General features: G+C 29.3%; 2 protein-coding genes across 3 annotated transcripts; both read right to left on the bottom strand.

The window, feature by feature from the left end:
• Positions 1–2,031: 2,031 nt before the first annotated feature.
• Positions 2,032–4,122, bottom strand: LOC111631842. 2 transcript variants are annotated; one of them, XM_023376167.1, is made up of 2 exons: positions 4,023–4,122; positions 2,032–2,753 (listed from the first exon to the last, which is right to left on the bottom strand). In XM_023376167.1, the coding sequence occupies exon 2, from the start codon at positions 2,578–2,580 to the stop codon at positions 2,134–2,136; it is 447 nt and encodes a 148-aa protein (XP_023231935.1). In that variant the 5' UTR covers positions 2,581–2,753; positions 4,023–4,122; the 3' UTR covers positions 2,032–2,133. The 2 variants fall into 2 exon arrangements, with proteins under 2 accessions (XP_023231935.1, XP_023231934.1); XM_023376166.1 differs by having other exon boundaries at positions 3,932–4,053.
• Positions 4,123–7,636: 3,514 nt separating this feature from the next.
• On the bottom strand, positions 7,637–13,501 carry LOC111631850. The gene is made up of 4 exons (XM_023376181.1): positions 13,355–13,501; positions 12,881–12,943; positions 11,753–11,888; positions 7,637–8,358 (listed from the first exon to the last, which is right to left on the bottom strand). Exons 1-4 carry the CDS (start codon positions 13,379–13,381, stop codon positions 7,739–7,741), a joined length of 846 nt encoding a protein of 281 aa, XP_023231949.1. The 5' UTR covers positions 13,382–13,501; the 3' UTR covers positions 7,637–7,738.
• Between the last annotated feature and the right edge of the window lie 4,415 nt (positions 13,502–17,916).

Here is a 17,916-nt window from a genome sequence, read left to right as displayed (position 1 = left end):
GCAGCGGCGGCCTTATCCATTGCGAGGCTCTGGGCGGCAGATCTTTGCGAGGCCCTTGTCCTTTGTGCAAAGTATGTGAATTGAAATAGTAGGCACTTATTAATATTAATATATACTGTACTATGAATTAAATTTATTTTATTGTTATAACTAATAGCCAAGGATAAAATAAAAAGTTTTAAATATCAACTTTTTTCTACTTGGTTGTTGCGCGAGGCCCCTCCAAGAGCGAGGCCCTGGGCGATTGCCCTGCTCGCCACCCCCTAAGGCCGCCACTGATTTATATATAATACTGTACAGACGATAGTAAACTCAATTTACCCGCCTAAACTCTCCGTAGCGTGGCGCTGGACGGCGGAAAGTAGTTCGGCTGCTCGTCCACTATTGGCCCAGATTCGACCAATCCTGTCGCGACACGAGTCGGCGACGACGTTTTACGAGTCCCTTTATACGGATATTGCCGCAATTTTTTCGCTACGTTATAGGAATTTCCGTTATAGGAACCCACGTTATAGGGGGTCGACTGTATTTACTTGCTTGATATAAAATATCAAATTCCCATTTTTTCAAAAATCCCTTTGGGTGAACCACGAGGGATTGGATTAGATTGAAAGAAATGAGGCAACGCCTTGCCTCCTGGAAGGACTTTCTATGGAAACTGGTCCCTATTAAGGTGTTAGACACGTGAAGAAATTCCAGAAAAAATTTCAAATTGGTTCAAACCGATGCTCTAGTCTAACTTGCATAGATTTCAGACACTCTGTTCATCTAGCATAAATAGGATGGAGAACAATGTTTTTACTTGAGTTCTATACTAAACTATGAAGATCGTGATTGGAATTAACTGCTCTGCTATTTTATACTTATGTAAAATACAATTACACGTGCAATAAGATAAATGTTAAGAAACGCTCGCTATTTCTGTTTTTACAATTATCATCGAATTGTAACTAAAAGAATCAAAATTTAATAAACTTTTACCTTGGCAGCGATTACAAATGCCTGAGATTTATAAGATACGTGTATAATGCCACTGTAGATATTCATATTACAGTACAAAGTTTACTTGAGAATTTTAAAGAATTTACCACTGACGTTTACATTAGGAAACTACTGTATTAATATTTAAGAAAACTGTATACAAACCAAGCGATACCATTACACTTTGTTACAGATCTCGCAAGTAACAAGCCATGAAGGAATAAACATAGTATAAAAGACGAAATACAATATACATTACGTCTAATTTAAATTCCACGTAAGTCCGTGCTACATCTCTCTGCCCGTGTGAAAACACCTCAAAAACGTAGAGATGAATGGACGCGACTAACTTGTAAGTGACACAGCAGAATGGCCCGTCTGAAAGAAATCTAAGAGAGCCTTAAACTTATGATGGCAGGCCCGGAAGAGTCCAAAAAATTTCACTCAATAACTCAAAAAAATTATAATTCGAGCAGAATTTAATCTCGGAACCTCCGAAGCGATAGATTAGCATCTTTTATCACCTCGGTTATCCGACCTTCGACTTTTAAAAAATTATTATTATATATTGCGGTTGTTATTTCATTGACATAAAATATATGTAATATATATACTGTATATATTCAAGTAAAAACAACGTTAAATTAATTATATAGGGACGGTCCCCTCTCGACAGCCATACTCGATTATATTGTTTATTGCATATGTTTTTGTAATAATAACAAATTTTATAACACTTAATTAATAATTTATTTTTAATTTATTTTAATTAATAAAAAGTTTTTTTTTATAGATATAGCCTGTATTCTTTAACAAAGTACAGTTGTAAGTTTGTAACTCAATAAACTTGAGAAAAGTTTAAATATGTTTAATATTTATCCATTTAAAATTTTACAAAATTATATTTAGTTTTAATGAATTTAGTAGCAATACAAATTTTTTTTATCAACAAAACAATAAACAATTATTTTAATAAATTTTGATATTTCTCATGAGATAAATATATATAATAAATTTTTAATGAAATATTTACCTTCTTATTATAATTAATTTTATAAAATAATATTTTAAAAATCACCCAGAATTCTTAGTAATTTTGAAAAATAATAATCTAAAACATTTTTTCAACTATATTTATAATGGAGATTAATCTTATTTGTCATTTTTTATGGAGTATATTTGAGAAGGAATTGATTTATAATCTTCTTTTGCATTCAAGTTCTCCAGAGAACCAAAATCATTTTCAGATGGGCATTTTGATTGCTCCATTTTGAAAGGACCAGTTATAGATGATTTATCATCAATAGATGCAATATGATCCGAAATATTCGATTTATATTCATCTAATAAGCTTATTCTAGAGTGATTTAACATATCAAATTTCGAGATAATAGATTTGCTTGCACAGGAATTTGATTTAGGTTTTGTAGTGAGGCACGATTTCTTGTCTATACATGTTTCAACATGTTTAATACTTTTATCTGGTATTTTTACATTATGATAACTTAAATTTTCATCACATTTTGAAGTATTTTCTATATTTTCATTGCAATCCTGTGCTTCATATTTGTCACTATTATCTTCATTGCATGAATTCATTCCACAACCAGGGATGTCAAAGCGCTTTTTATTAATATTATGTGCATTATTTATATTAACGTAATTATAAGTATTTTGCTCTAGACTGATATCATATTTAGTTTCAACCCAGTTAGCTCTTCTACCCGATACAAGCCAAATTCCTGGTTTTACAGAAATTCCCTTTACAGTACCTAAAAGAAATAAGACTTAATATTAATAAATAATTAGAAGTTATGTCCATTAGTTTGGAAATTTTATACTTATTCTTTCCGTGCAATTATATTGAAACGAATTAAGTAAGGTAGGATTAAAAAAATATTCTGGCATAATTCTGTAAATGTCTCACAGGATTAATTAGGATAAACTTATTTTGAGAAGGAAAAACTTTTTATTTTATAAATTCTGTATTTGTCTGAATATATTTCATCTTGTTTATATTATATACAGCTTCTAATTTAATTAAAACATCCCAGATAAAGACATATCCGGATGTCTTCTTCCTGCATCTTCTGGGATCCAGGAGGAAGACATCTGCATATGCCACTGGATATTCTGGAAATCAGGAAGAAGAATAATAAAATATATTGTTTATTTTATAAACTGTTATTTCACTTGCTTCATTTGTGTTTTAACGTTTTATAATTTTATCAACTTTATATTTTATATCCATATGTCTTTCCAGAGGATCCAGAAAGATGACATCTGGATATGCCCTGTTCTTTTCTTCCCTAGATTTCTAACGCTTTTCTGGATCCTTTGCTATTCCTGACATCAGGAAAGCATCAGGAATATATCTAGAAAGATATCAGAAAGGGTTTATGCTTAAAAATTCTTTTAAATAGGTCTAAAAGCATTTAAAGATCTAAAAAAAATTAAGATTAAGGAGAGACATAGAAATATAAAATATAGAGGCAATAAGAGAAGCATTAAACATATAAAATATTATTAAAATGACAGCAAACATTTGAAATTATTTATAATAATTATAAAAAAATATCTTAAAATTTTCAAGAATGTTAAAACACAAATGAAGCAAGTGAAATAACAATTTATAAAATTAAAAATAAACAATATATTTTATTATTCTTTATACAACTGAAATAAACATAAATTTTAAAATAATGAAGATGAAAAATTATATTAAACAATAAATTAAAATATCAAAAATGTACATAACTTATACCTTATATATATGAACACAATACATCATGATTCTTTAGTTCTTTGTACAGTATATTTATATAATTTATTAAAATATATATACATTATATATATATTAAAAAAATATTTTTGAGAAGAAATTTTGCAAGAAACAAAAAAAGAGTATCGAATAAAGAGAAAATAATATCCATTTATTTAAACTGTTTACTTGAACTTTCCCCTTTGCATCGATTATCCACCTAGCTAACATTAAATCTTGCAGTTGCCTTTCCCAAGATAGTATCGAATTTTCCACTCACTGCATAAATCTCCATCCGAATTTGATATATTCTTTTCGAGTTTTATCCATTTTGAAATCGTTTATTTATATTTCTATTGAAATGAATGTTTTCTTTTTCTAATTAGGAATTATTGCATTTATTAAATTTGAGTTTAGATAACAAGAAAAAATGTCTGTATATGGTTTTTTAATTATTAAAATAATTGAGATTTACACAGAACAAGAGTAGTTTCAGTAGTTTCAATGTAAAGATTTCAGAAATTAATTTGTAAAAATTAATTTAAAAATTTGTATTTGTGTTCAATAATTAATGTAATAATTTTTATTCTGTTTCGTTTCAGAAAAATTGACCCTCCATCAAGATTTTTACATTTCTGGACTCGGGGACCTTGAAACATCGAGAAATGCAAAAATAATTATTCATCCAAAGATAAATTATTTATCCACATAACATCAAAGAATTCACGGGATTTTGCGTGTGGATGGTACAACTTTGTTTACCCACTTTAAAGCTTAATAACTCCTGTGCTTTGTGTCGAAAATTTCTGAAATTTTGCAAAGAGGTTTGTGTATTAGAGTGATTGATGCCATTAAATTTTGGAGGTTAAAAGTCAAGAGGATGTGGAGATAGAGGATGATCATATGTCGTATCACGAGTGGGGTCGGACTTAATGACAATTTTATTCGTTATTAGCATTTACAATTTTTAAATTTTTTTATAAAACTCATCGCTACCCTAAAATGAACTTTTTTTTTGTCATTTTATAATAATTAATAATATAAAAAGTTTTTAAAAATAAAATATTATAACAGATGACGCCACTACAATTAAAATTTTTTTTTCTGGGAAAGTTACGCAACTCGTTGCTGACTTTTTTTATGTTAGGAAAAATTTCCTAACAAAAATTGTTTTTCTAGACCCTCTCATAGAAGTCAGCAAGGCAATTTGGCCCAGACTTCATATTTCTGGGGCCCCAAAAACATTTTTTACACATTATTCATTCCATTGCATTTCTTTTTAAAGGTATTAAGAAAATAATCCTTTATTTTTGTCAAATTTTATTATTTCCATATTCTTTTTTTATATACTAGAGAGACCACAAAAAAAGTGAGTGGTCCGAGTGTCTCTCAACTTCTCAGAAGCCTTGATAGTTTTTGTCCCGTGAGAAACACCAAAATACCATCTTATACATACATCGTATACATCGTGTGATAAGCAGGAAGATCTAAGTTCGAATCCGTTCCAATCTCTCGTGATTTTACTTTTCTGGCTGTTATAGCATAACACGGGAAAGTATTGTAATTGTGTCAAATTTGACTAGACGTTATGGTATCTCTTGAACCTAAAAAAGTCAAAATTCAGGGAAAATTCCTTAGGTGTGTGTTGGCATCTGTCTCGTTTAATATCTCAGGATGGATTAAAGATTAAGAAACGAAATATGGTACGGTAACTTGTATAGAAGAAACATTGATGCTATTAAATTTCGGAATTCAAGGGAGTGGGGAGATGGAGAGGGGTCACGTATCATATCTCGAGTGGGGTTGGTCAATGAAAATTTTACTCTTTATTGACACTTATAATATTTTTAAAAACCCATTTGNGCAGCGGCGGCCTTATCCATTGCGAGGCTCTGGGCGGCAGATCTTTGCGAGGCCCTTGTCCTTTGTGCAAAGTATGTGAATTGAAATAGTAGGCACTTATTAATATTAATATATACTGTACTATGAATTAAATTTATTTTATTGTTATAACTAATAGCCAAGGATAAAATAAAAAGTTTTAAATATCAACTTTTTTCTACTTGGTTGTTGCGCGAGGCCCCTCCAAGAGCGAGGCCCTGGGCGATTGCCCTGCTCGCCACCCCCTAAGGCCGCCACTGATTTATATATAATACTGTACAGACGATAGTAAACTCAATTTACCCGCCTAAACTCTCCGTAGCGTGGCGCTGGACGGCGGAAAGTAGTTCGGCTGCTCGTCCACTATTGGCCCAGATTCGACCAATCCTGTCGCGACACGAGTCGGCGACGACGTTTTACGAGTCCCTTTATACGGATATTGCCGCAATTTTTTCGCTACGTTATAGGAATTTCCGTTATAGGAACCCACGTTATAGGGGGTCGACTGTATTTACTTGCTTGATATAAAATATCAAATTCCCATTTTTTCAAAAATCCCTTTGGGTGAACCACGAGGGATTGGATTAGATTGAAAGAAATGAGGCAACGCCTTGCCTCCTGGAAGGACTTTCTATGGAAACTGGTCCCTATTAAGGTGTTAGACACGTGAAGAAATTCCAGAAAAAATTTCAAATTGGTTCAAACCGATGCTCTAGTCTAACTTGCATAGATTTCAGACACTCTGTTCATCTAGCATAAATAGGATGGAGAACAATGTTTTTACTTGAGTTCTATACTAAACTATGAAGATCGTGATTGGAATTAACTGCTCTGCTATTTTATACTTATGTAAAATACAATTACACGTGCAATAAGATAAATGTTAAGAAACGCTCGCTATTTCTGTTTTTACAATTATCATCGAATTGTAACTAAAAGAATCAAAATTTAATAAACTTTTACCTTGGCAGCGATTACAAATGCCTGAGATTTATAAGATACGTGTATAATGCCACTGTAGATATTCATATTACAGTACAAAGTTTACTTGAGAATTTTAAAGAATTTACCACTGACGTTTACATTAGGAAACTACTGTATTAATATTTAAGAAAACTGTATACAAACCAAGCGATACCATTACACTTTGTTACAGATCTCGCAAGTAACAAGCCATGAAGGAATAAACATAGTATAAAAGACGAAATACAATATACATTACGTCTAATTTAAATTCCACGTAAGTCCGTGCTACATCTCTCTGCCCGTGTGAAAACACCTCAAAAACGTAGAGATGAATGGACGCGACTAACTTGTAAGTGACACAGCAGAATGGCCCGTCTGAAAGAAATCTAAGAGAGCCTTAAACTTATGATGGCAGGCCCGGAAGAGTCCAAAAAATTTCACTCAATAACTCAAAAAAATTATAATTCGAGCAGAATTTAATCTCGGAACCTCCGAAGCGATAGATTAGCATCTTTTATCACCTCGGTTATCCGACCTTCGACTTTTAAAAAATTATTATTATATATTGCGGTTGTTATTTCATTGACATAAAATATATGTAATATATATACTGTATATATTCAAGTAAAAACAACGTTAAATTAATTATATAGGGACGGTCCCCTCTCGACAGCCATACTCGATTATATTGTTTATTGCATATGTTTTTGTAATAATAACAAATTTTATAACACTTAATTAATAATTTATTTTTAATTTATTTTAATTAATAAAAAGTTTTTTTTTATAGATATAGCCTGTATTCTTTAACAAAGTACAGTTGTAAGTTTGTAACTCAATAAACTTGAGAAAAGTTTAAATATGTTTAATATTTATCCATTTAAAATTTTACAAAATTATATTTAGTTTTAATGAATTTAGTAGCAATACAAATTTTTTTTATCAACAAAACAATAAACAATTATTTTAATAAATTTTGATATTTCTCATGAGATAAATATATATAATAAATTTTTAATGAAATATTTACCTTCTTATTATAATTAATTTTATAAAATAATATTTTAAAAATCACCCAGAATTCTTAGTAATTTTGAAAAATAATAATCTAAAACATTTTTTCAACTATATTTATAATGGAGATTAATCTTATTTGTCATTTTTTATGGAGTATATTTGAGAAGGAATTGATTTATAATCTTCTTTTGCATTCAAGTTCTCCAGAGAACCAAAATCATTTTCAGATGGGCATTTTGATTGCTCCATTTTGAAAGGACCAGTTATAGATGATTTATCATCAATAGATGCAATATGATCCGAAATATTCGATTTATATTCATCTAATAAGCTTATTCTAGAGTGATTTAACATATCAAATTTCGAGATAATAGATTTGCTTGCACAGGAATTTGATTTAGGTTTTGTAGTGATGCACGATTTCTTGTCTATACATGTTTCAACATGTTTAATACTTTTATCTGGTATTTTTACATTATGATAACTTAAATTTTCATCACATTTTGAAGTATTTTCTATATTTTCATTGCAATCCTGTGCTTCATATTTGTCACTATTATCTTCATTGCATGAATTCATTCCACAACCAGGGATGTCAAAGCGCTTTTTATTAATATTATGTGCATTATTTATATTAACGTAATTATAAGTATTTTGCTCTAGACTGATATCATATTTAGTTTCAACCCAGTTAGCTCTTCTACCCGATACAAGCCAAATTCCTGGTTTTACAGAAATTCCCTTTACAGTACCTAAAAGAAATAAGACTTAATATTAATAAATAATTAGAAGTTATGTCCATTAGTTTGGAAATTTTATACTTATTCTTTCCGTGCAATTATATTGAAACGAATTAAGTAAGGTAGGATTAAAAAAATATTCTGGCATAATTCTGTAAATGTCTCACAGGATTAATTAGGATAAACTTATTTTGAGAAGGAAAAACTTTTTATTTTATAAATTCTGTATTTGTCTGAATATATTTCATCTTGTTTATATTATATACAGCTTCTAATTTAATTAAAACATCCCAGATAAAGACATATCCGGATGTCTTCTTCCTGCATCTTCTGGGATCCAGGAGGAAGAAGACATCTGCATATGCCACTGGATATTCTGGAAATCAGGAAGAAGAATAATAAAATATATTGTTTATTTTATAAACTGTTATTTCACTTGCTTCATTTGTGTTTTAACGTTTTATAATTTTATCAACTTTATATTTTATATCCATATGTCTTTCCAGAGGATCCAGAAAGATGACATCTGGATATGCCCTGTTCTTTTCTTCCCTAGATTTCTAACGCTTTTCTGGATCCTTTGCTATTCCTGACATCAGGAAAGCATCAGGAATATATCTAGAAAGATATCAGAAAGGGTTTATGCTTAAAAATTCTTTTAAATAGGTCTAAAAGCATTTAAAGATCTAAAAAAAATTAAGATTAAGGAGAGACATAGAAATATAAAATATAGAGGCAATAAGAGAAGCATTAAACATATAAAATATTATTAAAATGACAGCAAACATTTGAAATTATTTATAATAATTATAAAAAAATATCTTAAAATTTTCAAGAATGTTAAAACACAAATGAAGCAAGTGAAATAACAATTTATAAAATTAAAAATAAACAATATATTTTATTATTCTTTATACAACTGAAATAAACATAAATTTTAAAATAATGAAGATGAAAAATTATATTAAACAATAAATTAAAATATCAAAAATGTACATAACTTATACCTTATATATATGAACACAATACATCATGATTCTTTAGTTCTTTGTACAGTATATTTATATAATTTATTAAAATATATATACATTATATATATATTAAAAAAATATTTTTGAGAAGAAATTTTGCAAGAAACAAAAAAAGAGTATCGAATAAAGAGAAAATAATATCCATTTATTTAAACTGTTTACTTGAACTTTCCCCTTTGCATCGATTATCCACCTAGCTAACATTAAATCTTGCAGTTGCCTTTCCCAAGATAGTATCGAATTTTCCACTCACTGCATAAATCTCCATCCGAATTTGATATATTCTTTTCGAGTTTTATCCATTTTGAAATCGTTTATTTATATTTCTATTGAAATGAATGTTTTCTTTTTCTAATTAGGAATTATTGCATTTATTAAATTTGAGTTTAGATAACAAGAAAAAATGTCTGTATATGGTTTTTTAATTATTAAAATAATTGAGATTTACACAGAACAAGAGTAGTTTCAGTAGTTTCAATGTAAAGATTTCAGAAATTAATTTGTAAAAATTAATTTAAAAATTTGTATTTGTGTTCAATAATTAATGTAATAATTTTTATTCTGTTTCGTTTCAGAAAAATTGACCCTCCATCAAGATTTTTACATTTCTGGACTCGGGGACCTTGAAACATCGAGAAATGCAAAAATAATTATTCATCCAAAGATAAATTATTTATCCACATAACATCAAAGAATTCACGGGATTTTGCGTGTGGATGGTACAACTTTGTTTACCCACTTTAAAGCTTAATAACTCCTGTGCTTTGTGTCGAAAATTTCTGAAATTTTGCAAAGAGGTTTGTGTATTAGAGTGATTGATGCCATTAAATTTTGGAGGTTAAAAGTCAAGAGGATGTGGAGATAGAGGATGATCATATGTCGTATCACGAGTGGGGTCGGACTTAATGACAATTTTATTCGTTATTAGCATTTACAATTTTTAAATTTTTTTATAAAACTCATCGCTACCCTAAAATGAACTTTTTTTTTGTCATTTTATAATAATTAATAATATAAAAAGTTTTTAAAAATAAAATATTATAACAGATGACGCCACTACAATTAAAATTTTTTTTTCTGGGAAAGTTACGCAACTCGTTGCTGACTTTTTTTATGTTAGGAAAAATTTCCTAACAAAAATTGTTTTTCTAGACCCTCTCATAGAAGTCAGCAAGGCAATTTGGCCCAGACTTCATATTTCTGGGGCCCCAAAAACATTTTTTACACATTATTCATTCCATTGCATTTCTTTTTAAAGGTATTAAGAAAATAATCCTTTATTTTTGTCAAATTTTATTATTTCCATATTCTTTTTTTATATACTAGAGAGACCACAAAAAAAGTGAGTGGTCCGAGTGTCTCTCAACTTCTCAGAAGCCTTGATAGTTTTTGTCCCGTGAGAAACACCAAAATACCATCTTATACATACATCGTATACATCGTGTGATAAGCAGGAAGATCTAAGTTCGAATCCGTTCCAATCTCTCGTGATTTTACTTTTCTGGCTGTTATAGCATAACACGGGAAAGTATTGTAATTGTGTCAAATTTGACTAGACGTTATGGTATCTCTTGAACCTAAAAAAGTCAAAATTCAGGGAAAAATTCCTTAGGTGTGTGTTGGCATCTGTCTCGTTTAATATCTCAGGATGGATTAAAGATTAAGAAACGAAATATGGTACGGTAACTTGTATAGAAGAAACATTGATGCTATTAAATTTCGGAATTCAAGGGAGTGGGGAGATGGAGAGGGGTCACGTATCATATCTCGAGTGGGGTTGGTCAATGAAAATTTTACTCTTTATTGACACTTATAATATTTTTAAAAACCCATTTGTATCCTCAAAATTTTAAGCCTTTTTATAATAATTAATAATATAAAAGTTATTTTTAATAACGTCTCATAACAGATTGTGCTACACAATTTTGTCTTTCACCTAGTGTTCATAGTATTATTTAAATATTTTTATAAATGGAGATTTTTATCACAATTCAAGAAAGTTACTTCTTTTAAGCTTTTGTTATTACTTAGAATTAAAATTAGACTAGGATATAAAATTTTCCTTGTAGACCTCTTAATGGTCCTCCTGTTCGAATTGTAGAAAAGTCGAGTAAGATCCTCGCCAGCTTTTTTTGAATAGGAAGAGTTAATTAGGGATTGTTAATTATTAATTGACAAGTATCATGTGACATATTTTATTGTATTATCGATTAAACAACAAGTCTAATTTATACTGTATATTATAACAACTTGTCTTATTTTATAATAATGACAATTAAAATTAAGTATGAGGTATTTACTTTAATTAATATTTAATGAAAATGCAACATTTTAATTAAGCACCTACATAGAAACACTGCATTATAGATTTTTACCTGGACCTTTATGTATTGGTTCCCACGGACTATGAATATCGCTTCGAGGAGAGTTTCGATCTATCGGTTTTCTTGTAAACAGATAACCATTATCATCAGCTATTGGTTTGGTTCCTTCAATTTGACGTTTGGGCCACTGTAAAATTTATATAACACAATTAGAACATTAATTGTTGTGTAGCAATTAATTCTAAAAAATGCAACTTATTTTTGCATTAATTATATTTTTACTTGTTGTTTTATATACAACTACTCATCACATGGGATGCTTCCTGAGAAAAAAATTGGCCCCTGTTTAGTTGTTACAAACGTAAAAAAACTCCATGTTGACGAACACATGACCAAAACTACCACGGAATACCGATGTTCTAGAATAGCAAGCTGGTGATTTAACTTGGAAACAGGTAATAATCTCTAAATAATATGTATTGTGTAACCGTACATATTCTGGTAATTCTTCAAACTTAAGTTTCTATTTATTCTTAGTATTGATTACGAACAGCAAAAGTTGCACGATATAAATACTCCAAATACATGGAAACTTAAAAACTTTAGCAACGAGTTGCATAACTTTTCAGGCGAAAAAGATTAGTTTATTGAAAAATTTTCCAAACAAATACATTTATTTTTTGGTAAACTAAAAATCCGTACGAATAAGAAAAACAACAACAATAAAAAAACAATTGATAAGTTGGAAGCTTTTTCAGATATAGTCTCCAATATCTCCCAAACCAATAGTTCAATATTCCTGAAAATTACTATAAATATTTCCCCTAATACACAAAACTCCCTGCAAAATTTCAGAAATTTTCGATAAAAGGCAAGGGAGTTACCAAGTTTCAAAGTGGGAGAACAAAATGGTATCCCACACATAATATCCATACGTACAGAAAAAACACCGGATTTTTTGCATTTCTCGACGTTTCAAAGTGCCCTGAGTCAAAAAATGTAAAAATCTTAGGGGGCCATTTTTTGCCCCCTAAGATTTTTACATGTTTTGACTCAATCTTAGGGGGGGGCCATTTTTTTGGCCGATTGAAATACTTTCCTTCTGTTATACAACAACAAGAAAAATAAAAACATAGTTATTTATATATTTATTAATAATTAACAAGTAAAGCCTCTTACTTTTATGAAATTTCTGCATATCTGATACTGACAAAGTCTCGTTGATATAAATGCATCTTCATACTAAATTAATTCAGAAAACACGAAAGTAGGTCATAACATTTTAAATTAATATTTTAAAATTATTAATATGCGTATATATATATATATATTATTTAAAGAAAAGTTTTCTGACCTACTTAAAAATAAAAATAAAAAGTTATAAGGGATTAGTTCTTAATAAATCAAGCAGTAAGTAATTATGCTGAGATAATGAAATCAGTAATTATATTCGCATTAATGATGAAAATAAGCAATTTTCTTCATTAATACGGTTATTAATTACAAAACGTATGTATCATTAAATTAAAACTTAGTATTTTCAGTAATGTTAACTTGCAATTAATTCATAAAATATTATTTTAAAAATATTTTCACATTCTCTAAGAAATAAATTCTTATTTTTTAAATTAATTTTTAATTTAAAAACATTACCTGATTTGCACTAAAATTTGTAGACATTTTTCTTTTAATTTACAGTAAATCTATTATTATTTTATTTTTATTGTTTAATATAATACAATATTGAAATAATGAAAATCAAAAATGCCATTGATTTTAACAATAAAAATTTGTAAAATAAAATGATATATTTTTATAATTTTTATTAAATTATAATTCAAACCCCGATATTGCGCCCCTTTCGTAAATTGCTAATAGAACTTTATCATAAACACTAAATAGAAAAGTCTTTAGCACGTGTTTATGATTAAAATTTCGATTTTGCACTGTAAACGAAAATGTTATCACTTAAATCACGTGCTGTAAAAATCTCGAGTTCAAAATACGAAATAACAAGGTCTTTACAATTCTTATTGTTTGAGGTACTCCAATTTAGCACCACATACGATTTAGTGGGTAACGCACAATTTCAGAGGTAAAACAAATGGTGGCACTAAATCGAAGTTTTACTATACTGTTATGCTGCAATTTAAAAAAAATGTAGACCTATAAATTCCCACTGTTTGTCTGATTGTCGTTCCTTAATCTCGAGAATGGTGTTAGATAGATGGCCCGCACGACTCAGTTGTTATCAGGAAAAGTGTGATGCACAGGGGCAAGACACTACTAATTTGAGATCGAGAGAATATATTTTAAAGTAAATAAGTTAAAAATATAATTAAAATTACATACACCATCAATATGCTATCTTAATTAATAAAAAAATAGCGAACATTGATCTACCTCCACTATTCATTCGTCTCTAAAACAGCTACTAAATCGAGTGTGGCGCTAAACCGAAGTGCTACTCGATTTAGTAATGGAATGACGATGTAAAATATCACAGTAATTCACAGATACTGTATTTAAATTTTTAAGGAAGATCCGTTCACGCGATTTATCAAAGTGGAGTTAATTAGGAGGGCGTTATATAGATGTTTAACTGTGTATATTAAACGATTTTTCTAATTATCAATTTAAAATTTTATATTATATAATATAAAATTTTAAATTGATAATTAGAAAAATCGTTTAATATACACAGTTAAACATCTATATAACGCCCTCCTAATTAACTCCACTTTGATAAATCGCGTGAACGGATCTTCCTTAAAAATTTAAATACAGTATCTGTGAATTACTGTGATATTTTACNTTTTATACAGGTCTATATATATATATATATGTGTATTTTGATAAATTTTTGTAGAAAAGTATGAAATATTTGAGTGGATTTCAAGAAGTATAAAGTTGGCTGTGCACCGTGATGATAAAAAAGGTAGTATTTTTGACTAAACTTTGCCCCTTCGCATCCATTGCAGTAGGAAAAATTCTGTAAACACGTCACAATAAAATTATATCCCAACAAACAGCAAAAGCATTCTTGTCATATTTTATTTTATTTATTTTTTATTTTGAAAAATTGCTATTTTCTGCAATCCGTCTACGGTATTACCAAACGAATTGGAAACATTCTGAGGGTTACAATAGGAAAAAAAAAATAAATAAATAATACAAGCCCACAAATATGCTTTATATCCTCAATTAAGTATAAATCAAAGTGAATTTTCGGTAGATCTTTGACAAAAACCAATCGTAAAACCTTTAATAAATAATATATTTATTTTAATAAAATGCTACTGAAGTGGAAAATTTAAGTTAATAAAATTTGATTGATTTTTTTTCAGATTTATATGTGTTTGTGTAGGACTATATTTTATTTTAAAATCAATATTTATTAAGTAATATTAATCTCTAATAAATTTCTATAATAATTTAATTAGATATATATTATCTCGTTGGCTGGATCCCATGAAAGGGCCTGGGATTGAATAATTTATAAGAAATGTTTTTGAGGCCTCGTAAATTATTTCTTAAATTTATGGGGCCTGAAAAACGTTTCTTATTTCTATCACGTGATCCATTAAGGCCATTTGGGCAGGATTTTACATTGAAGTAGGCCTCAAAAGTATTTTTAATGCTTTCCCCTCTATTTCTTGTGTGTTAGGAGGAAAAAAATGTTTTTGTCAAATTTCATTATAGAGATGCAATTGAAAATTGCAGCTCTATAAAATTCCTATAGCCGTCTGTCTGCCTGTCTGTCTGTCTCTTCCCTAATCTCGAGAAAGGAGTAAGATAAATGACCGGTATGATTTTGTCGTTATCAAGAAAAGTGTGATGTACAGGGGCAAGACATTATTAAAATCGAGAGCATATATTTTAAAATTTTTACTCATTTAAAAAATAAAATTTGTTAACGTTATTTTGTTTTTATTACTTTAGGGCCTCAAAAGGATAAGGGTGTAATCTCTCTCTCTCGACCTCTGAGAATCTCTGGCAATGAAAGTTTATAAAATAATATTAAATAATTAAATAAAAATAATTGATTTTTACAAAAAATTCTCAATCGTTAAACGTAAGATTCATCTTAAATTTTCCCGAAAGTTTTAGATTATTGTAAATTTGATAATTTAGTTTGTTAGAATACGACAACGAACCATACGGACAATCTGTTAAGAATATGCTTCTCAGGAGGCCTTTTTTTTTTATAAAAAACTGACATCTATTTAGGTATTAGACAGGTGAAAAAACCCGGAAAACTACACGTAGTCAGCCTATTGGTGAGGCTCGAACCCTCGACCACGATGGATGCGATTCCAGGTCGATTTAATCATATTTGTTTTTTGATTAACCAACCTGGATTATATTATGGTCTATCAGTGCATTTATTCACTCCACCACTAGTGAACCTTTTATTGTAATAAGTGGTCCAAGACATATACGATTTTACCCGACAACATTTATTTATAATGTTATAAATTCATATATTTATAAGTCAGTGGAGTAGCGTGGGTGTCAGACGCCCGGGGCGGAGGAAAATTTCGCCGTCCCGTTATTTAGGATCTCAATTTAAAAGACTAAAATTCAGTTTCGTATGAGAGCAAGTAATGAAAATTTCCTTGCCAGTGTAGCCACCTGTTTAAAATAGCTCCATTGGATATTGGAGGTGTATATGAATNGGTCGATTTAATCATATTTGTTTTTTGATTAACCAACCTGGATTATATTATGGTCTATCAGTGCATTTATTCACTCCACCACTAGTGAACCTTTTATTGTAATAAGTGGTCCAAGACATATACGATTTTACCCGACAACATTTATTTATAATGTTATAAATTCATATATTTATAAGTCAGTGGAGTAGCGTGGGTGTCAGACGCCCGGGGCGGAGGAAAATTTCGCCGTCCCGTTATTTAGTATCTCAATTTAAAAGACTAAAATTTAGTTTCGTATGAGAGCAAGTAATGAAAATTTCCTTGCCAGTGTAGCCACCTGTTTAAAATAGCTCCATTGGATATTGGAGGTGTATATGAATACAAATGAATCGTACAAGCAAAAAAAAAAAAAAAAAAGATCGACAGGCTGCAGCACTGCATCACCGGGTGAAATTAATAGTTCACCCGGACGGTGAGTCAATTCTCGGACTATTCCGTGCTCATCTCAGTCGGTCCGAATCGTAGGTGGGACGATAATATGGGATAAAATGGTTCAAACTTTTACAAGATATTATTATTATTTACTGTGAAATTTTGCCGCCCGGGACGGGCCGCCCCTGCCGCCCCCACTACGCTACGCCACTGTTATAAGTAAAGAAAAACATCTAAAATTTTCAAGTGTAAATTAAAATTTTATAAAATATTTTCTTCTCCATTTTATTTCGTTATCATTTCTATACATTTACACGCATAAGAACTCATACATTAACATACATATAAGCTAAACAACTTATAATTTAGGGCCTCACACTACGAGAATATAATTAGAATCTCTCATTTTAAAATCGTTTCCTATTCGTTAAAGAGGAAAGGTCTCTTCAAACTTATAAATTTAAAACCAGGCCCTAAACGAGTTTCTTCTACATTTTTCCTACAAAGTTTCTCCTTCTCTTGATGTGAAATATTTTAAAAATAATTTAAGACAATTAAATTGCATAAACTAAAAGATTTTACCAAAGTTACATTTAATTTTCAAGATCAATTAATAGATCGCCATTAATTAAAATATATAAACTTCTGTATATATCATGCTACCATTAATATTCAATAGGAATCTTGAATGACGATAGTTTCATAAGTAACTTCAAATCTTCCGACATCAATTAAGATAATTGAAAATGTAACTTTTCGACAATACACAAACAGTAATGAGTCTCTCCCAATTAATTAATTATATACAGAATTTTTTATTTTCTAACCTTCCCCCCTAAACGAATCAATTTGTTCTAAACTTATGAATAATGCAAAAGAATTCGCTAATGATGAAACGTGAAAATTAATGCATTTTCCTTAAGCACCAATTATGTAAAAGATATTTTTAAAAAAATTAAAATTATTTTATATAGCCCTATATTTAAATAAATTTATTATTAATTAAATTACTTTTTAAATGTTTCTTCTCGTTTCATTTTAATAGCTAATTGTAAATTTACACAAATGGAAATAAAATAACAATTTTTAAAATAAAATTTGGTTGTTCGTTATCCGAGACAAAAT

Source organism: Centruroides sculpturatus, unplaced genomic scaffold (assembly GCF_000671375.1).
Source record: "Centruroides sculpturatus isolate CEXI.00-Female unplaced genomic scaffold, Cexi_2.0 scaffold591, whole genome shotgun sequence".
Taxonomy (NCBI): Eukaryota; Metazoa; Arthropoda; class Arachnida; order Scorpiones; family Buthidae; genus Centruroides; species Centruroides sculpturatus.
This window is presented reverse-complemented; position numbering and strand designations above follow the sequence as displayed.